The sequence below is a fragment of the Heteronotia binoei genome, chromosome 8 (genome assembly GCF_032191835.1).
Source record: "Heteronotia binoei isolate CCM8104 ecotype False Entrance Well chromosome 8, APGP_CSIRO_Hbin_v1, whole genome shotgun sequence".
Taxonomy (NCBI): Eukaryota; Metazoa; Chordata; class Lepidosauria; order Squamata; family Gekkonidae; genus Heteronotia; species Heteronotia binoei.
In genome coordinates this window covers 76,464,168-76,489,295 of record NC_083230.1, presented here as the reverse complement: position 1 = coordinate 76,489,295, position 25,128 = coordinate 76,464,168, and the positions used below count along the sequence as shown (strand labels likewise).

General features: G+C 44.2%; 1 protein-coding gene across 1 annotated transcript; it reads left to right on the top strand.

The window, feature by feature from the left end:
• Positions 1-841: 841 nt before the first annotated feature.
• Positions 842-25,128, top strand: GSG1 (germ cell associated 1). Its single transcript, XM_060244578.1, has 6 exons — positions 842-958; positions 5,717-6,041; positions 13,335-13,382; positions 15,873-16,025; positions 19,401-19,512; positions 24,082-25,128. The coding sequence occupies exons 2-6, from the start codon at positions 5,717-5,719 to the stop codon at positions 24,398-24,400; spliced, it is 957 nt and encodes a 318-aa protein (XP_060100561.1). The 5' UTR covers positions 842-958; the 3' UTR covers positions 24,401-25,128.

Genomic DNA, 25,128 nt, shown 5'->3' with positions numbered 1-25,128 from the left:
GGGTTTTTGAGCCCCCAATTATTTTATAAAAAATAAATGTTGGGGTGGCAGAATTTCAGGGAATCCGATAAAGTGCTCTGATTCCCCAAGAGAACAGTAGATTAATCCACCCTCTTGAGCAAATCAAATTACAAAATCACTCCCTACTCTGGGTAGGCAGTTATGTAATGGATGATGTATACTTTAAGGACTTTTTGATCCTGTGTAATCTAACATAAATTCCAGGCTGGCAATTAGTGCAATTCTCTGCTCTCCGGCCACTCAATTAGAAACTCTTCCCTCTCTTCACATTAGTTATTAGTGCTTTCGTGAAGTTTTTAATTCAGAACTGTCCCCCATAATACATCTATTAGGATCCATACATCCATACATAGGTGTGCATACTCATGGCAAATGAGTCTCAGTTTTGATCAGAAGGAAATATGTGAAATGAGTTTAGCTTTGCTGTCCCCTTGAATCCCCTGCCTTATAGGGACAGGCATTCACACCAGCTGTGACAGTCATGGGTTTTGTACCTTGGACAACTCATCTTAATTCTGAACCAGTTGACAATTCAATCACCACTGGACATAAATGACTGAAGTGTTTTCCTCTGTTTCCCCCAGAAATGTCCCCCAGTGAATAGAGGTCACTCTTATGCTTAATCTTGGCCTGGCCTGCAACACCAATCGTTCCTTTCCTAATCTCCCAGAACAGCTGTGTCGTGATTGCATTGTGGATTATAAAATGTCCATTTCCCACAAAACAGCTGCTGACTGGCTGGATGGTATTTAATAATCAGAGAGGAATGGAGGGTGGGAGAAGGAGGAGAAAAAGACTACATAGGGGGTTAGGATGAGTTTGTTCCTTTCCATCCATTCCTAGCTGGAAGATGTGGGAAAATAAAGGCTGTTCCCGAATCCCCCTTTCAATGCTGCTTGCACGTTAAACTGCAGGGACTGGAGAAGTCTCCAGAAAGGTAAACAGTATTCTTGATGTTTCTGGGAGGGAGTGTGGGTCTGCAATAGTCTGTTATCTGGCCCGTGTAATGGGATGGGGGTTTCTGAAAGAAAGAATTGGGATTTTCTATGTAGCCAACTTTACTGTCTCCAAATCAGACTCCTGTTACTTCTGGGCTGATTTCAAAATGCCATTATTCCTTCTGTGTATTATAGCTAGGCAGAAATGCACAGTGAGCTTTGTATTGTAATATTCATTTATTTACTTCACTGATACCCCACTTTTCTGCCCAACGGGAACCCAAAGCTGCTTACATCCTTTTCCTGTTCTCCATTTTATCCTCACAACATCCCTGTGAAGTAGGCTAGGCTAGGTGGGTGTGACTGGCCTGAGGCCACCCAGTGAGCTTCCATAGCAAAGTAGGGATTTGACCCTGGGTATCCCAGATCCTAGTCCAGCACACTAAACATTGTTACGCCCTGGACTTCTCAGTAAAGAGAATACAAAAGCAATGGCTCAAGAAAGAACAGGAAGGAATATAGCATTCTGCTCAGATTCTGTCCTCCACCCTGAAAAATCCATGTGGATTTTGTATGCTGACATCCCAGTGTCATGGGTACTTTTGTACAGAAGAAAAACACTCCTGTTGAGACTTGGCCCTTCATCTCCTTCCCCTCAGGTCTTTCTGTCCTATTTTTCCTTTTTGTTCAGTCAATTAAATCTCTGCACAGATTCTTAAATATCTAATGGAAGGGAATGAAACATGCTTCTTTTTGGGCATGGTAAAGTTGTGTATCTTGAGTGCATAACTGCTCTGTGCTAAGGGCAAAAAGGGTTTTCAGTGGTCTCTTATCAGAGATATTTTTGCAGAATGCAAACTAGAAAAGACCTTTGAGGAAGCCAAGCACAGAGCTGGGGGCGGGGCACTGCTGAGTGTAAGAAGAGAGGAACAGCTAGATATCTGTCAATCCTCTCCCATCCTCCCTAAAGTTCAAGGTGTCTTGCAGTAGAAACAGAATAAAATAATGTTTGCACAGCAGACTACAAACAATCCAACAGCCATTGGTAGGGTAAGTGTGTACCATGGGGCAGGGGAGAATTTCTCCAGCTGATTTTTGTGTTAAAGGTATCTGCAAAGGGATGTTTCTGTTTAATTTTCTCTAACAGCCCCTCCCCAGTCTATCCAGGATGATCCACGCATAGAAACTGGCTTCCACTTGAGCAGCTACTGTGGATGTCAATCTATCCAGACACCTGTTTTCATCAGAATGCTCATCAGAGCCCACTGAATTGGTTAGATGTGTATCTTTTGATGTGTAGGTGCATCATCCTCGGGAGACATTGGATGTTGGGAGTTACTAGGTGCACATGACAAGAGCTAGAATCATCTCAAGATTCAGTACGAATGTGACTAGCAATGTGCGGAGTGAATGTTTGTTTAACAACCAAATCCACAGATCTCAGTCAGAGTGGGAAGCAGTTTGGGGCACTTGATTGACTTACAGTCTTTTCCTAAGGGAGGTTTGTCTTTAAAGACATAGTGATGGTCACTTTCCCTAGACCAGCCTTATTTGCAGTAGCTACTTCCCAACACAGAAAGACCTCCTGTTACTTTTAAGAGCTGCAAAACCATAAGATGTTTCACTGGTGCACCTTCAGCCTCAATGGTGCAGCAGCTACTTGGACTGTCTAAGCACTGAGCAAGCCTCATTTTTTGCTCTGGAACCTCTACATTTTATTATGCTCTTTCTTTCTTATCCCCCCTCAAAATACTTGCTTCTGGGCTCCATTGTTCAAACCCCATGTGAGAATTTTGTTGAACTCTAAGATTTAACAAACTTTCCAAAATTTTCCCCCCACAAAAAAATGGAAAATATCCAAAACATATAAAGCAGACAGAGGGAAACCTTCATCATGCCACTGTGACAACATAGGAGAAAGTAATTTTAAAAAGTATGATGGGAGTAAGGTTTTATTATAACAATTAGCATTCAAGAAAGATTTTAAGGTAGATGCTGAGCTGATATAATTTGGTATCTCTTCTGGTGATGTCAGGGGTGTGTGGCATATTCAAATGAGTTGTACCAATGAGCTCCAGCACCTCTTTTTCTACTAAATAACCCCTGGCACTGAGTCAAGTGAAGACTTTGACCTTGTCTTCCTCCTTTAGGACAATTAAAAAGCTAGAAAGCACCTCTAAATCTGAGGATGACACCTCTCTTTATCCTCCTTCATAGGCTGTGATGCTGCATTTGCCCCACATTTGTCAGTAGCTTCGCATCCCACAACTCAAAGAAGTTGGTTTATGTAAAGAGGGGGCGCAGGAAATAACTACCATTTTGTCAGAGATTTTTGTCAGATGTTTAATGGATGATATGAGAACCAGGTACATCATCTTTAGTCCTTGATAGAAGGGTGGGACCAATCTATTGCAGTGGGAAGTTGCCCTGGTGGTTTGTGAAGCCTGTAGTAATGGTCTTTTTAAAAAGAAGTTAATCTGGGGAGATTTTTTAAAAAAATGGGCTGAGTATATTGTGGATATGTGAAACAGCAGTTCACCTAAGCAGACTTTTCTTCTTTCCTGCTAATCTGAATTTTCTTGATCACTTTATGCAGATACGTTGTAACCATTCTGTTCTCACAATCACAGAGGATAAGTAAAATATTCAATCTGGAATTTCAGTGCATGCATATAGAATGGAGATTCCAGTCTAGATTAGTGATAATTGCTAGTGTGAAGTGAGAGGGTGTTAGTTACTCTCAATGAATGAATGAATGTGATCCTATGCATCTTACACAAGGCTGCATGCTTCACACCTCCAGCTACAAATTAACCATGAATTAATCACCTTGCCATATTCACAGCATGGGTGGCTCCTGGCTACTCAAAGCATTTCACAGTTCTCATCTGTATTAACCATGTTGAGTACAAAATCGGGAGACAGTAGATATTCTCTGTCAAGTCAGGAAGAATGATCTCGTGTATGTATCCTGCCTTTCTCCAAGTTGTTCAGGGCAATATACATGGTTCTCCTTTTCCCAGTTATGACAAGCCTGTGAGGTAGGTTAGGCTGAGAGGGTGTGACCAGCCTATCATCATCCATGAGTTTCATGACTCTGGCTGATTCCACATTTGCCATTTGCCTTCCTTTTGCTCCGGGGTTGTTCCATGAGGGCCTGATTTCCCGATTCTGCACTAGAGGATTTCTCCCAGATTCAATTCCCAATCTGTTCCGTGTGTTTTGATTCCGCAGTACTATTGCTCCCGAAGTTTCCACCATAATCGGAGCAATTTCCCTCTCCCCTCCCTCCTCACTCATTCATGCCCCTCCCTCCTCACTCATCCATGTAGTTCCTTTTTATTTTACAAGCATGCGTGTTCGCATTAAAATGTAACCTTTTTTATTGCATTACAACATAACACCAGAGGCACAATACTTGCAAAGTCACGTGTTTTCCTTCCTTGGAAAAGAGATGCGTTGGATTCTAGCATGTGATCTTAAGTTCTCGCAAGCCCTCTATGTGTGCTGAGGCCACCGCCATTAATCTGCCCCCTGGTCTATTGTCTAAAGCAGGAAGCACACACTTCAGCACACACTTGCTGGAATGCTAAGCACACAGTTTTCAGAAAAAAACTATAAAAAAGGAGCCCGAAGGGGGGGATGGTATCTAAAGTATTGTCCCCAGCACATCAGCAAAGGGCTATAAACATAGCCAAGTTCCTTCTTGAAGAACATGCGGGGGGCGGTGGTGGATAAAAGTGGCATCAGCACATCTTAAAATTAGTTTGTGTAACATCGATTTTCATTTCGTGACGTTGTAACAAAACTATTGTAAAAAAAAAAGTATGATAGCACAAAGTGCTTTCAGTTGGGAGGCGGGAATAACATTGTGAATGATCAAATGTTATGGCAGATTATTTCCCAGATAATGGAGGGCACATTACCAAAATCTCGTGGAACACCATAAAGAGTGAGGGCGTTTGAAAGTAAGGGATGTATTCGGGCAAAGAAGAGAATCGTGTTGCAGCATTATGCGGTGCAGCGTTGTAACGCAAAACCAGCTTTGCTTAAAAAAAATTTCCTAATTGGATAATGGCGGACAATTTTAAAAGGGAGTAAAAGTAAGAGGGTGTGACGAAATAACTGGGCGGAATCAGGGGTGTGGAATTATGTGGGTGTGTTCTAATGATGCGACAAGTTTGACAGCGCACTGGCTCGAGTTCCGCACATAAAATTCCGAGCCTCAGAACTGCAGCAAAAAAAAAGATCTGGTATTTTGCCGATCACCCTGATCCAGGGTGGCACCACTTCGGAGGCAGGTCAAACTGCCGCCCCGGGTCAAAATGTGTGGAAACCAACATCTGCCCCAGGGGAAACACAGCGTCGGAGCCAGAGCAAAGGCTAATGTGGAATCAGCCTAAGTGATCGTTTGAAACTGGGTCTCTCATATCTAGCCCAACTACTACAGCACACTGTGGTAAAAAATTAAAAATGCCTGTTTGTAGTTCAAACTTTCACTTTGCTGCATTTCAGCAAATTCAGCTCCCATGAATGTCACATTTGCTTTCTTTCAATGGAATTATTCATCTCATGCATTCCTCATTACATTTTGTTGAATGCAAATGAAAAGGCTGAAGCGACAGAGCTTCTACAACTACTCTGAAACATTCCTCACATGTTGCTATGTCCTTCTTAGTGGTAATAAGGGTTTGGCACAAAAGCCTGAGGAGTTCAGGGCAATATGGGAGTCTCTGATGCTTGCTTGTTCATTGTAGATGAAGCTTTTGAGGAACCTGCCTTGGCGTCGTGCTGTCCTTGCCGTGGTACTGAACCTGCTGGCCCTCAGCCTGTCCACCACAGCCCTGCTTAGCAGCTATTGGTGTGTCGGAACTCAGAAAGTTCCCAAGCCTTTGTGTGGGAAGAGCAAGACCACCAAGTGCATTGGTGTCCCTATGCCTCCTGATGGAGGGACTGCTAATTCCTCCTTTCCAGCCCAGGATGTGGTGCACTACAGCTGGGAGACTGGGGATGATCGCTTTGCCTTCCGGTACTTCCATACGGGCATGTGGGTTTCCTGCGAAGAGAACATAGAAGGACCAGGTAATGACTCCGGAGTAGGAAATAATTTTAGCTCCAGGGGTGTAGTGTCAGTGTATGGATAAGCTGGGAATGTGGGCTTCTTCTTTGGGACACAGAGAGTGGGGCATTAGCGCTAAAGGTAACCTGCACAAACCATCCTATCCTGATCTGAAAGAGTGGCTTAGAAAAGGATGAGTAAGGCTGATTTGGTAGATAATACCTAGTCACACGCAGTGTTCCCTCTAAGCTGAGTTTGTGTGAGCTAGCTCACAGTTTTTTAGCCTCTGGCTCACACATTTTTGTCTTAGCTCAGAAAGGATGGCCCCAGAACAAACTAATTTATGCAGTAGCTCACAACTTTAATTCCAGTAGTCCACAAAGTAGAATTTTTGCTCACAAGATTCCACAGCTTAGAGGGAGCATTGGTCACACTGGAAAATAGGCACAGAGAGGTTTTTTGGCCCTTGCCTAATTCCTTTCTCCAGAAGCCTATCGCAGTACTGGCCTGTTCAGGAAGAGGGGCAAAGGCTTTGCTGATAGCCTCTGTAAGATGCACAAATTAAGGGGTCTTAGCGTTGAAGCAGTCAGATAAAAAAACCCGCAAAGTGACAATTTGTTTTACAAACAATGTCTAACAATTATATTCTTATACAACATTATATTCCACAGATTAAATCTTAATTCAGTCTCAAGTCTGTGTATACAATTATAATGTTACTTTTGTATTTCATCCCCCCCAATAAATAAAGTCCATAATATAGCCAATGGTGTGTCCAGAATTCTTTCCAATAGAGGGATAATGCCAGGAAATCTTTACAGCCTTCATAAAATGCCCCTTCTAGATATACCAAGATGTTTCAATTCTGTTCCTCTTCAGTTGTCAGGCTGTTAAATGGAACCTAATTTCAATAGCTTTACATACAGACACAAGCTTCACAACTTTCAGAAATGAATCAGTGATTCGCCACTGATATCCTCTGTAAGCAGGCCTCAGATTCAGTGGGAGCTCACAGGAGCACAGCTCCTGAACCTTTCTGAGAGTTCCATCTCCTCCTTCTGAGAGTTCCACCTCCTTGTCCATTGAATAGTATGTGCAGCTGCATAACAATCCCTGGATGAGCTCCACCACCTGTTTTTCTACAACATGACCCCTGTCTGTAAGGCAGGAAGGACTGCTGTTACTCTTGCTGTGGGGGGGGGGGCAGGTTCAGATGCCAGTTTAGCTGTGCCCTCTTGTCCCTCCCCCTTGTGATTAGTAGCTTGCCTACCTGGCAGAGTGGAAGCTAAAGGGCCTCATCCTCTAATGATAAACAAGGAAGAAAAGTGGAAAAAATGATCTGGTCCTCTCTCCTTGTCTGCCTGCAGCTTTGGGAGGATCCACTGAGGCTTAGGGCTGCCTGTTTGAGGTAAAGTGGAAATTAGGATGGGTTTATGGTCCTTTTCCTCCCAGATTCAGCCAACAGAGCTGCTGTTTTGAAAGAGGAAACTGTATGTGGATAGGGAGCAACTCTTCAACAATGCCATCCTAATTTGAGTGGATAGACTTAGAAGGCAGTAGCTCCATGAAAGATGGAATAGTTGTTCTTTGTGCTGCCTTTTTCTGCTGAGAAATGCTACCTCTTGAGCCTGTAAAACCTGTAAAGCCAGTTCGCCTGAAACCTACACCCTTTAATGTCACTTTTTAAGATCAAGGAATGAATCAGTGAGGAGGGTTGTATTAAGCCATTTGATTACATTGCTCCTCAAGCAGTAAGCAGCCTCAGTGAAATACACTGCTTAGTACTGGGGAGGAGTCCGAACCCCAAAGAGCTGGCTGAAATGAACCAAAGAGAAAGATCCGTCTTGCCAGCGGTGTTCCCTCTAAGCTGAGTTAGTGTGAGCTAGCTCACAATTTTTTAGCATCCAGCTCACACATTTTTGTCTCAGCTCAGGAAAAATGGCCCTAGAGCAAACTAATTTATGCAGTAGCTCACACTTTCATGCCATTAACTCACAACTTTAATGCCAGTAGCTCACAAAGTAGAATTTTTGTTCACAAGACTCCACAGCTTAGAGGGAACATTGTTTGCCGGTGGAAGAAAATGTCACCATGAAAGACATGGGGAGGACAAAGTAATTTCAAAAAGCTATCCTGCCTTTCTGGGGGATGTGATCCATAGAGCCAGAAGCTGGAAAGTAATATAGATACAGGCTGAACATGTGGTTGTATGAAATCAAAGAAAGCCTTGGCAGTCATCTAAACTGCATAGGTTAGGATTGTCACTTGACCAGTTTTGAACTGTCTTGATCTCTTTTTAAAGCTCTTTGGGCTTCATTTTAACTCAATTTCAGAACAAGGAATGGGAAACTATGTACATATATTTAAACAAACTAACATCCAGTTTTTCCTGCCCCTCTCTGTGTACTTCCCAAATGTATAGAGAAGGGAATGACAGTTGTGCTGTACCTTAAATTAAGAAATTAATAGTGCTGTCCTAAACACAGTCACACCGTTCCAAGCACATTGAAGTTCATGGGCTTTTAAAAGGTGTAACTTTGCTTAGGATTGCATTGTCAGCTTGCAGGTCTAGGCATGCTTAAATTTTCGAATAAGTGTTGTTAAATTTAGTGGTACTTACTCCTGTGCAGACATGAATTGGATAAAGGACAGGAAGTATCTCAGGCATCCAGAGTGGAAAACCCAAGTGCTGCATAACCCAAGTATTTCTGTAGAACTGGAGATTTCAGTAAATTGGATGTTTGTAGGGAAAGGCATGAAGGCATTCTATATCACCTCCTCCCCCTGTGAGGAACTCCTCCTTTCCTGACTCTAGAGAAAAATCTCTGAGCTGGTGAACTTAAACTGTGTCTAGGCTGATCAGACAGCAGGGGGCTCCCATGATTCAGTGCTCCTGCATGCAGACAGGGATGGAGAAATTCTGGGCTCTGTTTTACTATGGTTTCTCTATTTGCATAAATAGATTGCATTCCTTTGCTCTTACACACTTTCCTTTAGAATTTTTCTCCCATTTCGTGAATTTTGCTCAGAAACACATATTTGACTATTTATTGTATTTGGTATTCAGGATAACATCTATTTATTTTAGAATATTTTATGTCACCTCTTCAGAGTCCCACTCAAATATTGAAACACAGAAGCCATTAAGAACCACAGTATTAAAACACAAGTCATTGGTGCATGCTGCATAAAAACTATCCATAAAACAGAAACAGATCATTTAAAAAGCTGCTAAGATAAAACCGCTAATTAATTTCACATTTCAGATGTGTTTGACAGAACAAACACTGAACAGTCATGCACTATTCCCCCAGGGGTGTGTGGGGGGGGGGGGGGCTTGCCAACTCCAAGATGGGAAATTCATAGAAGTTTGGAGGAAGGATTTGGGGAGAAGGGACCCCAGTTGGGTATAATGTCATACAGTCCACCCTCCAAGGCAGCCATTTTCTCCAGGAGAACTGATCTTTTTAACCTAGAGAGCAGTTGTAATTCTAGGAGGACTCCAAGAGAGTGTGCTCCTGAAAATGGAGGGGACAAAAGTCATGAAATGCTGGCCTTTGTGATCAGTGGCTGCTCTCCATTCTGCACAACCTACAGGCTTTGGTGCATTCTGGCACCAGATCAAGAGAATTAAAGCCTGTTATGTGACTAAATACATAAGTCAATAATGATTTTGTAGGTATCAACAATGAGGGGAGCATTTAAGATCATAGGAGAAGCCATGTTGGGTCAGGCCAATGCCCATCCTGTCCAACACTCTGTGTCACACAGTGACCAAAAAACCCAAGTGCCATCAGAAGGTCCATCAGTGCGGCCAGGACACTAGAAGCCCTCCCATTGTTGCCCCTCCCAAGCACCAAGAATACAGAGCATCACTTGTCCCAGACAGAGAGTTCCAACAATACGCTGTGGCTAATAGCCACTGATGGACCTCTGCTCCATTTAGATCTGTTTTGATGTGCCATGCTGGTGAGCGGGCAGGTCAGCTTTGGTGGGGAAAATCAGTGGTAGAGAATTTCATGAGTAAGCAGGACTTGAGGGACAGAACATAACAAACAAGTAGTTCAGGGGAAAATGCTGTTGGGAAGCAGGGGTTTCCTTTGCTTTCCCATTGTGGTTAGGACTGCCAGGCTGAAGCCATCAACTCCAGGGAGAAATTTGGGGGGAGGGGGGTTGGTATGCCAGTTTATTTTTTTTTACCCTGTGATATTGTGGATGCTCTAAAATTTACAAAATCTTTCTGGTAAAAACCATAGAATTTTTGTAATCTCAAGAGTGTCTAACTAATATGGAACCTCTAGCGAGTCCACTATATCAGCATGTGCTCCATCTCCCTTCACATTTCCTCTCAACAGCACCTCAGGCCCTAGGGTTGCCAATCCCCAGGTGGGGGCAGGGGATCCCCCAGTTTGGAGGCCCTCCTCCTGCTTTAGAAAGGGGGGAGGGAAATTGCTGCTGTGCACTCCATTATTCCCATAGGGTATAATAGAGAATTGATCCATGGATATCTGGGGCTCTGGGGGGCTGGTTTTTTAGATAGAGGCACCTAATTTTCAGCATAGCATCTGGTGCCTCTCCCCAAAATACCCTCCAGGTTTCAAAAGGATTGGGCTAGAGGGTTGAATTCTATGACCCCCAAAAGAAGGTGCCCCTATCCTTCATTCTTTCCAATGGAGGGAAGGCATTTAAAAGGTGTGATGTCCTTCTAAATGTGATGGCCAGAACTCCCTTTGGAGTTCAGTTATGCTTGCCACAACCTTGCTCCTGGCTTCACCCCCAAAGTCCCCAGATAATTCTTGAATTTGACTTGGCAACCCTATCAGGCCCTGGCAGGCAAAACCATAGGATGTCTCCTATTAATGCAGGAGGCCTGGCTAGGGTTGCCAATCCCCAGCTGGGGGCAGGGGATCCCCCAGTTTGGAGGCCCTCCCCCTGCTTTAGGGTCGTCAGAAAGGGGGGAGGAAAATTGCTGCTGGGCACTCCATTATACCCTATGGAGACCAATTCCCATAGTGTATAATGGGGCTCCAGAGGGGCTGTTTTTAGAAATAGAGGCACCATAATTTCAATATAGCATCCGGTGCCTCTCCTCGAAACACCCCCGAAGTTTTAAAAGGATTGGACCACGGGGCCAATTCTATGAGCCCTCAAAGGAGGTGTTCCTATCTATTATTTCCTATGTAAGGAAGGCATTTAAAATGAGCACAGTTCCTTTAAATGTGATTGCCAGAACTCCTTTTGGAGTTCAATCGTGCTTGCCACACCCTTGCTTTTGGCTCCACCTCCAAAGTTGCCTGGCTCCACCCCCAAAGTCCCCAAATATTTCTTGAGTCAGACTTGGCAACCCTAGGCCTGGCATCCCTAACTGTGGTTGCTTTCATGCACTTCCTGGGGTTCTGCAACTTTTCGTCAATCTTTCTCAAACCTGCTTTACACTGCAAACTTTTGGTAATGGCTGTAGTAAAGCCAGGGTGAGTACCATGTTGGTGCGAAAGTTCAGGCTTTCCTTTGCACATGCTATCCATTTCTCTGGTGGGCCCTGGAGATCTCCCAGAATTACAGCTGCTCTCCAAATAACATATCAATTCCTGCAGAGCAAATGGCTGTTTTGAAGAGCAGATTCCATTGGCATTATACCCTGCTGAGATCCCTCCCCTTCTCGTGCCCTGCCTTCCTCAGGCTCCACCCCCAAATCTGCAGAATTTTCTCAACTTCAGATGACAACCCTCCCTGACCCTATCCCTATAGTTTCCATTTCAGCCCCCTCACTAGAGTCTTTTTGGTTTTAAAATTAGTGATTTCATTTTGAGATACCATTATAACAAGTGGAACAGGTTCTATGAATTTCCAACTTTCATTTTTTAAAAGCAATTCCCTAGATCCTCCCATCAGAGAAAGGAGAAAGACATATTTCCACAACGAAAGGGCTAGAGACTCTTTTTTTTCAAAAGCTAGAAATTCACCAAACTTGTTACAGCTATTATAATGGGATACCAATATAACAATATAAAATTGTTGATTTTTTTTAAAAAAAATGTTATGCCCTACTGGCTCAGAGGAGAGAGAATGGCTGCTGGTAGGGAAACTGTGGAGAGACCTGCCATGTGGAAGTCTCACTGTGACTGATGCATAGGATTGCCAAGACCTCTTCGTCCTGGAGCGGGGGGCTTTCGTGTGCATGCAAAGTGCATGCAACTCCATGACATCATCCAAAAGTGACGTCATTGCATTGGCGACGATGTGTGTGGCCGCTCTAGGCATTTCCGGGAAAACTCTATGGTTTTCCTGAATGCTCTAGCCATTTGGGAGGGGGGAACTCTATGGTACCTATTGTACCATAGCATTTTCCCTCACAAATTGCTGGAGCATCTGGGTAAACCATAGGGATTTCCCAGAAACGCCTAGAGCGGCCACTGCGCACTGTCACCGGCACAATGATGTCACTTCTGGGTGACGTCATCGCGCCGGCGACGTATGGGGAGGTTTCCCCTGCCGGCCCAATGTGGGTTGGGAACCTCCCGGATGGGGGAACCCCCGCCTGGACCAGGGGCTTGGCAGCCTTGCTGCTGCATCAACAGTCATATTGGCAGCAGGAAACCACACAAGCCTGTTTCCATGTGGAAATCACCTTTGCCTTCCTGAAAGCCGCACAATTGATCTGTTTCTTAAAATCGAGCTGGGTATTTCTTCAGAGAAATAAGTCTGCAATGCAGATAGATACTGGCCCTTCCTAAATTGTGAGTAACATCCCCTTTTTAGAATCTAGAATATAATCTAGAAATAGCACGTATGATCATAATTTATATTGAGGAACTGATTTAGGTGAACTGACCTTTCCTTCTTGCATTGTCTGGGAGAATTTATTATTGTTGTTACTTGTGACAGTCAGATATCTGACTGGTAGATGGTGTTCTGCAATTCAAGATCTAGCCAAGTTCTTGGGAATTGCAGATATCTTTGCAGGATTCTTGCTATTCCAAGTCACACTGTCTTCTGGAGCTGAGCTGGTGTTACTAGCTCAATGCCCAGAATGCCTAGGTGTTTCCTGAGACTTTTAGGCACTGCTCCAAAGGCTCCAATGACAACTGGCACAATGATAACCTTCTTCTCCCAGAGGTGCTCTAACTTCATTTGTGGGTCTTGGTATTTCATCTTCGCCTGTTCTTTTCTGTCTTTCTTTTCTATTGTGCTGTCTCTTGGGATTGCAATGTCAATTATCCAAATGCCGTTTCTCCTTTTTTTAAAAAAGCAGTGTGTTTATCTAGGTGTTTATCTGTTTGTAATTATTATTGTTGTTGTTGTTGTTGTTATTATAGATGAGAAATGTCGCAGCTTCATTGAACTTTCACCACCAGCTGAGAGAGGTAGGAACAAAAGTTTTTCTTAGGCTGCTTTGGCTCACGCATTCTCTAGTAACAGGGATGGTCTTGCAATGAACTATAAAGGATTCATTGGGGCATATGCTATTTTTTGTCTTCATCCAGTGCTTTGAAACCTGCAGCAATATTGTAATTTGTCTGTCTTGTGATTTTTGATATAAAGCACCCTGACTTCTGTTTCCAATTTCATCAGAATTGCCTGTAAAAAAATGACCTAGTTTTGGTGTATAAAATAGCAATGAAAATATGGCTGACCAATCATTTTTGAACTTCAGAGAAAGCACATACATACTTTGAAGAAAAGATCCAGAGGTCCAGAAAAGGGATTGTATTTTATTAACTACAAGTGGAAATCTGCAAAAAACCTCCCCAAGTATTCTCCCCTTCGCCACTCTTGTTTTTTTCAAGGTTACGCTTAGTGGAGCTTGCCCCTCCTCTTTCTCTTCAGGTCTCTGTACTCCTAGTTTCTGCTTATAAGCCAGTTTTCAATCTTCCTTTTTTTTTGCTCCCAAATTCTACTCTTTCCAGTTGCTTGCATTTCAGGCATGGGAGCCTAGTAACAACACTTGCAGAGTATTTTCCCTGGATACTTAAGCCTCCTGGACCATTATTAGAGGTTTACAAATGCCCAGGGATCCTAAAATGACCATCTTTTCTTCCTTCATTCACCCCCCTACCCTTAGATAAGGTAACACAGCTCACCAACCGAGAGCTAGCTTGGTGTAGTGGTTAAGTGTGCGGACTCTTATCTGGGAGTTCCAGATCTGATTCCCTGCTCCTCCACCTGCAGCTGCTGGAATGGCCTTGGGTCAGCCATAGCTATCGCAGAGTTGTCCTTGAAAGGGCAGCTGCTTGTGAGAGCTCTCTCAGCCCCACCCACCTCACAGGATGTCTGTTGTGGGTGAGGAAGCTAAAGGAGATTGTAGGCTGCTCTGAGACTCTGAGATTCAGAGTGGAGGGTGGGGTATAAATCCAATATCATCATAATAATCTATACAGGGGCATCAAACTCACTTGTTATGAGGGTCAGATCTAACATAAATGAGACCTTGTTGGGCTGGGCCAGGCCATATTGGGCCAGGCCATGTATGTACCTATTTAAGACTAGGTAGCAGAGATATAAACTTTTAAAAGAATATGATTAAAGATTTTTTTTAAAAAAACAACAACCTTAAAATAAAATATGCTTAAAGCATTAGCACTTGCTGGTCTTAAAGGTGCCTGCTTTGTATTTCTCCCCTGGGATCCAGGAAACTGGGCAAAGGAAGCTCTGGCTCTTTCACTCCCTTCCCAGGGGACCAGGAGGGGGAGGAGCCTCAATCAATGGAGAAAATCAAGGTTTTGCTCTGTAGCTTCCATGCAATTGAGCAAGCCTTGCAAAGCAAGGCGAGATGCAGAAGGAAGCAAGAGAGAGGGAGAAGGAAGCAGACAAGAGCCAGCTTATCAGCGGCCTGATAGGAAGCCCTCTAGGGGCCTGATTTGGCCCCCAGGCTGCATGCTTGACACCCCTGATCTATAATGTTCTATCAGGATTTTGCTAAACTACCTGCTTTCACTGCCCGCTTGAAAGTGGAAATAGAATGTTCTATCAAACACCTGGCAGGCTACCATTCAAAGTTGGTGAGCTACATTAATCCTGGGGGTTTTACAAGTAGGCTTGCCAATCCCCAGGTCCCAGCGGGGAGTCTTCCACTTTCCCAGGCTCCTTCACGCCCCCAGTCAGCTGGCCAGCAGGGGGAAGCCCCGCCCCCAGAGGACCATGTGACTTTCCACCTCCGGAGGCTTCAGTCTCCAATTGAAAGGCTTCCTCTTGGGATGGTGTGTCTGTGTTACTTTGAAGAAGTTGGCAGCAACTCGTGGGTAGAGAGGTCAATCCCTCGCTTCAGAGTCGCCAGAATTGGGGGTTGGGGGGGGGGATGTCTGCTGAGCACTTCATTATTCCCTATGTGAAGATCGATTATCATAGGGTATAATGGGGAATTGATCTGGAGGTTTCGGGGGCTCTGGGGGAGCTGTTTATTGAGATAGAGGCACCAAATTTTCAGTATAGCATCTACTGCCTCTCCCCAAAGTACCCCCCCCAAGTTTCAAAACGATTGGACCAGGGGGTCCAATGCTATGAGCCCCAAAAGAAGGTGCCCCTATCTTTCATTATTTCCTATGGAAGAAAGACGTTTAAAAAGGTGTGCTGTCCCTTTAAATGTGATGGCCAGAACTCCCTTGGAGTTCAATTAGGCTTGTCACACTCTTGTTCCTGGCTCCGCCCCAATGTCTCCTGACTCCACCTCCAAAGTCTCCTGGCTCCACCCCCCAAAGGCCCCAGATATTTCTTGAATTGGACTTGGCAACCCTATTTACAAGTTGTGCAGGCCTGTTCCAAAATCTTCCTTACTCCCACTAGTTTAAAGAGAACAGGAGAAAAAGAACCTGCTATGCCACATGGTAATTTCTTTCATCTGACTGTGTCCACAATAGGAATCCTTTGGCTGTCACTTGGATCAGAGATGGTTTATATAAGCTTGCTGTTCATTAGTTTTATCCTCCTCTTGGTGGAGATGATGTACACAGGAAACCCAGTTTGTGGGCTCAAAGTAAATGCCTTTGCTGCTGTCTCTTCAGTATTGTCAGGTAGGTATCTGCCTGCTTGAAAGCATATAGTACAAGTGGGAGACCTGCAAAGACTTGCAAGAGGTGTCTCATTTTCTCTTCCCCAGCTACTTCTTCTTTCCCTTTGCTGAAACTCCCTTTTCCTACTTTTCTCCTTCCCACCCACCTGCCAACTTACTCCCCTGCCATCAGCTTTCCCTTCTTCCCTCCCCTGGCAACCTTTCCCAAAGAAAACTCTGGCTGGGTTGTGCAGTGCCAGTCTCCAGGGGCACAGTGCCAGCCAGACCATGAATGAAAACCTGGAAGGATTTGCCAGGGGCACTCACTTTCCCCTGGATCCCCTTCCCACACTATTTCCTCCTGGCAGCCCCCATATCCACAACTTTCCCTGCTTCCTTTTCTCCTTCCAGTATACCAACCAACCTACCTTTTATCTGTCCTCTATCTTCAGCAGCATAAATTATTTATTCACTTCATTTATACCCTAACTTTTTCCACAAAAGGGAGTTTTCATCATTATCATCTCCTTCATTTTATCTTCAGAACAACCCTGTGAGGTACGCTTTAAACTATAAGTTTTAAACTTTAAGCACTGCACCAGACTAGCTTTTATGGGGTTGCTGCTGTTCAACAGTAGCAGGAAGCCAGGCCTCAGTTAGTCATGTAAGTCTTCTGATAGCTGCTGTCAGGCCTGGCACTGTGAGTCTTCTCTCAGAGACCAAAACAGCCCTAGAAAGGATCCTCCCCCCTGCCTTTTAATGACAGAAACCAAGGCTTAATAGTTGATAATACTGCCAAACAAAAGTCACTTAGGACATTTATTTCTTAAAACTACAGGCATCCCTTCCATCATTGGTAGGGTTGTCAAGTCCCCTGCAGCCACTGGTGGGGGACTTTTTTCTCAACGCTGTGTGCTGGCCGCTCTAGGCATTTCCAGGAAAACTTTATGGTTTTTCCAGATGCTCTGGCAATTTGGGAGGGAAAAACTCTATGGTACCTATCACACCATAGAATTTTCCCTCCCAAACTGCTAGAGCATCTGGGAAAACCATAGAGTTTTCCTGGAAACGCCTAGAGCGGATGGCACACAGTGTCGTCAGCATGATGACATCACTTCTGGGTGACTTTTTTGTGCTGGCAATGTCAGGGGAGGTTCCCCCTACCAGCCCAATGTGGGCTGGTGGATTGGGAACCTCCAGGGTGGGAGAATCCCCACCTGGCCCAGGGGCTTGGCAGTCCTAATCGTTGGGGTGGGGATAATGTCCTAATGTATTTCTGTTAGATTTCAGCTTTTGCTGTAAACCTGAGGCTTTTATCAGGTTTGTAAAAATATTTAAGTATCCATAGATGGTGCCACACTGAGAATTATATATATTTTCAACATAGCCCCATTTGGGAATGCTTATTTTATTTTATTTATATCCCACCCTCCCCACCAAAGGCAGGCTCAGGGCGGCTCACAAGGTTGGGGTCAAATAATGACCGAACAAGATAAAACAGCGATAAAACATAAAAACAATTATTAAAACATGAATATCAATAGATGCTAGTACAGTAGTTCATACAGACAGTTAAGATTTCGATGGTAGCAATATAACTGGATGGTTGGTATCAGGTGTTCCAAAGGGACCCCAGATTGCCATAGCGTGGTAAGAAATCCAGAGTGATGTTTAAGTTTCTGGGTTATGGGCCTAATCCGTTGCTGTAGAAGTTACCATTATGGGAAAGCATGGTGGAAGAGTGTCGTTTTACAGGCCCTGCGGAACTGTGGAAGCTCTCACAGGGCCCTAACCTCCTCTGGCAACTCATTCCACAGCTAGAGACAGCAACGGAAAAGGCCCTGGCTCTAGTTGACTGGAGCCTAACTTTCCTGACGCTGGGAACTGCCAACAGGTTTTGAGACCCAGACCGAAGTGCTTGCTGGGGCATATACGGGGAAAGGTGGTCCCTAAGGTATGCAGGACCCTGGCCATATAGGGCTTTAAAGGTTAAAACCAACACCTTGAAGCAAATTCGGTACATTATTGGTAGCCAGTGCAGCTTTTTCAGCACAAGCTGAATGTGTTCCCATAAAGGAACTCCCATTAACAGCCTGGCGGTGGCATTCTGCACTAACTGGAGTTACTGGATTTGGTACAAGGGTAGCCCCATGTAGAAGGCATTACAGTAATCCAGCCTCGTGATGGTAGTGTGGATCACAGTCACCAAGTCATCGCGTTCGAGAAAGGGGACCAACTGCCTCACCATCCGTAGATGGTAGAAAGCTGACTTGGCAGTGGCAGCTACTTGGGCCTCCATTGTTAGAGAGGGATCCAAGAACACCCCTAAGCTTTTAACTTTGGGCACCAGCATAAGCTGCACTCCATCAAGGGTTGGTATACGGACCTCTGGTCCCAGACTGCAACAGCTTAAATACAGGATCTCCGTCTTCGTGGCTCAGTCTACTCAGGGTGGCTCAGTCTACTCAGCTTGAGCCACCCTGCCACAGCTTGTAGTGCTGTGAACAGATCATCCGGGGTGAACAGAGCTGGGAGTCATCTGCATACTGGTGACAACCCAGCCCATGCCTCTGGGCAACCTGGGCGAGGGGGGGCGCATGTAGATGTTAAATAACATTGGGGAAAGAACTACTCCTTGCAGCACACCACATGTAAGTGGGTGTCATTGGGATAGTTCATCTCCAACCGCCACCTTCTGTCCCCAACCCTGGAGAAAGGAGAAAAGCCACTTCAAGGCCAACCCCTGGATCCCAGTGTTGGCGAGGCGACGGGTCAGCAAGTTAGCATGATGGATAAGAAAAGTACTCCATGATGGAAACAAAGGGGGCCTATAAAGACTACAATAGGCTGGACACAGAATGATCATTTCCACTTGAGCAGCTGGTAGTTTTAAAGCAAAGGGAATAATAGAACTGTGATAAGAATAAAAAAAATTATCCACAGTACATCAGAATAAGAAAGGAAATAGAAAAAGGGGGACTGCAACCCAAGAAGGGAACTAGACCCAAAGAGAGCAAATGTTAGCAGATGATCATATACTTTAGAGAAGTATTTCTTAAAACCAGGGGTTTTTGTGTATAAGAAGCCCAACAGGAACTCATTTGCATATTAGGCCACACCCCCACCATCACCATTATTTCACATGGGGCTTTTTTCTAGAGAAAGCCCAGCAGGAAGTCATCTGCATATCAGGACACACACCCTGACACCACGCCAGCTGGAACTGCATTCCTGTGTGTTCCTGCTCAAAAAAAATCCCTGCTTAAAACCTCAGATTCAAATAATGTATGATTCTAATAGTTCTTTAGAGTGTGAGAGAAGCAAAGTTTGTTAATGGTAGTTCTGAGCTTTCATTGTGGCCTGGGTTGGATAACCTTTTTTTCCCCTTTCCACTTAGGCCTGCTTGGAATGGTGGCACACATGATGTACACTCAAGTTTTCCAGGCAACTGTTAACCTGGGGCCAGAGGACTGGAGACCGCATTCATGGGACTATGGTTGGGCCTTCTAGTATGTGCCCTTTTGATTGACCAAAATGCATTCTACCATATTTCTTAACATATTGAATATATAGTGCTGCCTTGGGAAAATTAGGGGTGCACAAAAGTTTCCATCAGCAGAATTTTATAATGGAATTGTTATCTCGCCAATTTCCACAAAGCTTATTTGCTTTGGGGTTGATGCTGTTTGGAAATGTTTTTTTCCTGCTTCCCCACTGCTTTGTAGTGCATTCTTGGACCTCCCGGGGTTCTCACAACAACGCCTGGATAGTTTTCAGGGTGGTGGGAAACTGGATTTTCCCAGTCCCACCCATATGGCAGCCATTTTTTTGCCTGTGTCCCTGCAGTGGCCATTTTCTACCCCAATCAGCAATTTAGTATCATATTGTGAAAACAAAATGCGTCAATTCCCAGCTTTTATCTTTTCTTTTTAAAATGTCTCTAACCCCTTTTGTTGTTGAGATATAAGGGGAAAGGCATATCTCTGAAATGAAAAGGCCAAGAAACTTTTATTTTTTAAAAAAAGTTGAACATCAGACAACCTGATATTGCAACATCCAGTTGTTAGCTTAAAAAAAACCTGGGAAAATCCTTATAGCTGGGATTATAAAGCAGGAAACCTGCCATGTAGAAGCCCTGTTGCCACTGTACCAGCAGCTGCAGCAGCAACAGGCAAACTACACAAGCCTATCCCCATGTGGAAACCACCTTGATCTCTGACTACATATTTCCATGGAACAGCCACCCAGTCATTTAGGTCCCAGCTTGGTCCATTACAAATGTTGCAAGTCCCCCTATTTGCCACTGCAGCTTCTGTATGTGACAAATGATATCTATCAGGGTTGTGGTGGTTGTGATACAGGTTTATAAAATAATTAATGGTATTTAGAGAGAGAGAGAAAATGTTCCTTCCTCTTATAATACTAGTATAGTATAATTTATAATCAGTTGGCAAAGCTGAAAGGCAAGGTTAGGAACAACAGAAGGGCATTCTTCTCTACATAATCTGTACCTAACGATGTGAGATGAAGGGCAGTAATTTAGATGGTTCTGACAAGGACGAGACAAATGCACAGACAATAGTCTATCGCTGGCTTAAAGCCATGATTGCTAAATAGAACCTCTGTGTACAAAGGCAGTGGCTGGGGACAAACAGGAAGATATCATCCCCTTCATGCCCTGCTGATTAGCTTCCAGGGACATTTGACTTGCTGCTATTAAAAACAATGTTTCTGTGCGTGCCGTTCCCAACATTTTTGGTATGATGATCCACAACTCCAAGTTTGCTTGGTATGGTGACCTGCTTAAAAACAGCATGAAAAAAATCAATAAACCTACAAAAACCTGGGACCCACTGTCACAGCCTTGCAACCCACTTTGGGGTTGTGACCCACAGGATAGGAAATGCTGCTTTAATGGAACAATCTGATATAATAGTGCAATCCTAAGGAAAGTAACAGCCTTCTAAGTCCATTGAAGTCAATGAGTTAAGGAAGGGATAACTCTGCTTTGGATGGCAGTGTAAGTCAGTTCTTATACAGTGGCGAGTTCCTGCCCAGTTGGAATTTCTCAATATTTTTTGATGAAGTACCTTTAGAATCCGTAATGAGGAGGGCTGGATCCAGGGATTTGGGCACATGGAGCAAGGTTCAATTTTGCTGCTTGCCCCCCTCCATTGTTGCTTATTAAACAGCACAGCATGAAAATAACCTGGGAAATAACCTACAGTTTCATGGGAAATAATTTGCTATTATTTTTAATTCCTTCAAAATTTGACATTCATACACAGCAAGGGATCATAAATCCATAGCAGAATAGATGTTAATTGCCCTTCTCCTTTATAAACAAAAAGGAATTTTGTGGCACCTCAAAGACTAGCAGATTTATTGCAGCATAAATAATTGCTGCATTAGAATTTAACAGTAGATGTAATTGCATTAACCGGGACTTATAGAGCCACCACTACAGCTGTTGTTAATGTCCACTGCAGGTAGCTTGTATTTTTGAGTTTTGCATGGAAATGTCACAAAATGTACCTCATACATTTCATGGCTCTTTAACCTCACTGTTCAGTTTTTTCCCTCCTTGGGTGCAGTCACACGTACCATTAGTGACGACACAGCTCCGTCTGGCTGACGGATTAAATGTGTTCGTTCAGACATGCACATCTGGCAATCAAGCCTCATCCGGGGTCATTCCGACTTGCTGCGGATCAGTGCCGCGTTAATTTGACAGCACATAAAGTCCAGCCCTTTTTCAAAACAGCGGCACAAGATCGGCTTTTTGTTGTTTGGACAGCTCACGTGCGATACTGCCTCTCACCTTTAAAAAAAAAAAAGCCCCAACAGACATGCGCATTGCCAGATCATCCGGGAATCTGAGGTGACGCTTCTGCTTCTCCAATCAACACAGGATCGGAGGGGGGGGGGACTTTATCCCACTATTCAGAACAGGAAAAAAATCTTTTTTTTCATTGTGGAAAATTTCAAGATATCATTGTCACTGCCAATTTCTAGGAAAATAATTCCTGGCAGTTCCGTGGTTTGGATCGGCAACATTAATTCTGGAAACTTTCGCCCTTCCCCCCTGCCTCTGAAGAAAGTTTTGATTTCCCAGCTCCAAACAGTTGGGCTCATGTTCAATGGACCCCCTCCCCTCCCAAAAATCACCATCTGATTACGCATGCTCCAAGAAATGAGCATGATAGTATTGGATGTCTGATCGTGCACAACAGAATGAATCGCATTCTTGGATGCTCGTCTGAACTGCCCTGCATCGAATCAATATTCAGCAGTTCAGATTTGAGCGCTACACACACGCTTTTAATGGTATGTGTGACCGCACCCCTTCTGTATACATTAGTGGTTATATCTGCTGACCAAAGAATCTCTTCAAGCATCTGATGAAACAGGCTTTAGCCATGAATTCTACAATAAAAATAGTTACCCTTTAATCGTAGCACAAAATATCTTCTTGGGTTTTCCACAACAGACTGACTACCTCTCTGTAACTGGCCTCTGTGATTCAGTTGTACCAAGGTTTCACCAGGTCTTAACCCAGGTGTTCGTTTCAACATCAGAGTGTCATTCTAGACACACACATACAAAATAGAGCATACAGTTCCTTTGTCACTGAATCACAGAAGTCTTCTGTCCTCCACACTCTTAATCACTGAAGAATAGGTTGGCTCTGAGCTTAACCACACCTTGCATTATTCTCTTGCCTGTCTTCCCACTCCCCGCTGCCACTTGCCTCTTATGAAATGCCTTGCAGCATTATTTGTCCCATTGGGGAAACCTGCATGTAGCCCAGTACACATCCATTTCCCTGGTGAGGCAAACAGTGGTTTTTCAAGAGGGAAAATGGAGCCCAGTGGTTGGGGGGGGCACTTAAGCACCCACTCCCCACACATTATGCTTCCGATCTAAATTGGACACACCTGGAAATTGAGCTCCAGGCACAGAACTTGCAAGACTTGTGAAACCATAACATTATCTCCGGGGTGAGGGGCTTCTGATTGTATCTCTTTAACCCATATTCCAACTTCCAGCTGCTTAAAAATGTTTTTAAACAATTTAGCAGATCAATTCAGAAAAGAGCCATTTCATTTCTCAAATGTTGGTAGTGACACTTCCTTAATACATTGAATTGTATAGGGTGTTGGGAGGGGAAAAGCTGTTCCCTTTCCCCAGACTCCCCCTCACCAGCAGCTTCTATGTGGCTCCTGGTTGACTTCCTCAATCTGAATTCGAAGCAGCCATTCTAATTTTTAGTGAACATTGAATCTTCTAGAAGGAAAGTCAGCAAATGCACAGAAAAAATATTTTATATGTTCCCTTCCATGCCTGCCTCCATGATTTAGTAGCCCACAATTATAAGGTAGGGAAATTATGCCAGGGAACACCATTTCTGGCTCCCTGTTCTGCTTAATTGTGAAATATTGCTCACAAGTGGAAGTTATTTGTGAAGCTCTTGGCTTCTGCTTTAATTGCCACCAGAGGAGTCCTCCACAACTATTCAGATAGGAGCTGCTAATGGGAGAGAGGAAAGGTTGCCAATTTCCAGGTGGTAGTTGGAGATCTTCTGCTATTACAACTGATCTCCAGGGGACAGTGATTAACTCACCTGGAGAAAATGGCTGCTGTGAAAGGTGGACTCTAAGGCATTATATCCCCCTTAAGTCTCTCCCCTCTCCAAACCCCACCCCCAAACTCTCCAGGTATTTCCCAACCAGAAGGTGGCAACCCTACATATGCAGCAATCAGAAGCATGGCTCTGTCTGTCCAGAGTGGTGCCACAGCATGAAATCATGTCTCCCATTCAGGGTGGAATTCTAGGAGGAGCTCCTTTGCATATTAGGTCACACACCCCTGATGTAGCCAATTCTCCAAGGGCTTACAAAAAAGAGTCTTGGACGCTCTTGGAGGATTGGTTACATCAGAGGTGTGTGGTCTAATATGCAAAGGAGCTCCTCCTAGAATTCCAGCCCTGTTCCCATTCATGCACAAGCACCATTCCTTGCTCCCTGTTCTGCTTAACTGGGAAATAAACCCTTATTCTCCATCTTTGTCTCCTTTAGCATGGCCTGGGCTTCCTTCACTTGCTGCATGGCTTCTGCAGTTACAACTCTCAACACATACACCAAGACAGTTCTGGAGTTCAAACGCAACCATCAAAAATGCTGTGATGGGAGCTTCACTGCAGATGAGTCTCAGCACCACCAGTGCTTAATGCAGTCCCAGTTCTACCACAGAGACCAGCTCCAGGAAAAACCTCTATCCTCTGTCTCAGAAGAGGTCGACTTCTACTCAGAACTGCAGCAGAAGGTGCTACAGAGGGAGCCTGATGTAGAGCTGAACGAGATCCTGGGGAGGTCAATGGGGGAAGATCCCTGTTAGACTGGAGAGAATTCAGTGGGAGCACAAGAGAACTCTGAACAAAACATTTGCTTCCTCTGGGATTCTGGCTTTTTTCGTTCATTCATGCTATGGGGGGCATTTGGGGGTGGGAGTGGGGAGATGGCCTGTAGTCCTTGTTATCTGGGCAGTACTCTAGATTGTTTACTTGAAACAATGGACCACAAAATAGGTTTATCCAGCCAAACCTGAGGCAAAGGGGACTATGCTGGGCACAGGAAAATGAATTTATCCAACAGAGGAATCTGTTGGGGACTGTACAGCTATTCTTCAAAGGAATGTCAGGGGCGTTAAATATTGATACCAAACATGGCTATATGAAAAGGGTGTTCAAGTAGGCACTACTGCCTTAGATTCAGAACTATATATTCTGACTGGTTTGATAAAGGGTACAATGCCTGCCAATATTATGATCATAATAAACCAATTTATTGATTAGTAACTGTTTGGGCAGGGAACAGTTCCTTGGGTGACCCTGGGCCAGTCACTCTGTCTCTGCCTAACCTACCTCATGGAGCTGGTATGAAGGAAGGGGGGTGGGTGGAAACCATGTATACCACCTGGATCTCTCTGGAGGAATGGTGGAATTAAAAATAATAAATCCTGAGTCTTCTGAATGTGTATGCGTGTGCACAGTGTAGCCAAGTGATTAGTGACTTATTTTGCAGTTTCATATTTTTATGTGATTTAGATCAAGGGGTGTAGGGGGG

Excerpts from the sequence above, each read along its gene's own strand:
- GSG1 (XM_060244578.1), top strand. The coding sequence starts at position 5,717 with ATGAAGCTTTTGAGGAACCTGCCTTGGCGTCGTGCTGTCCTTGCCGTG. Across the intron at positions 6,042-13,334 it reads AGAGAACATAGAAGGACCAG|ATGAGAAATGTCGCAGCTTC; the intron begins GTAATGACTCCG and ends TTGTTATTATAG. Across the intron at positions 13,383-15,872 it reads TTCACCACCAGCTGAGAGAG|GAATCCTTTGGCTGTCACTT; the intron begins GTAGGAACAAAA and ends TGTCCACAATAG.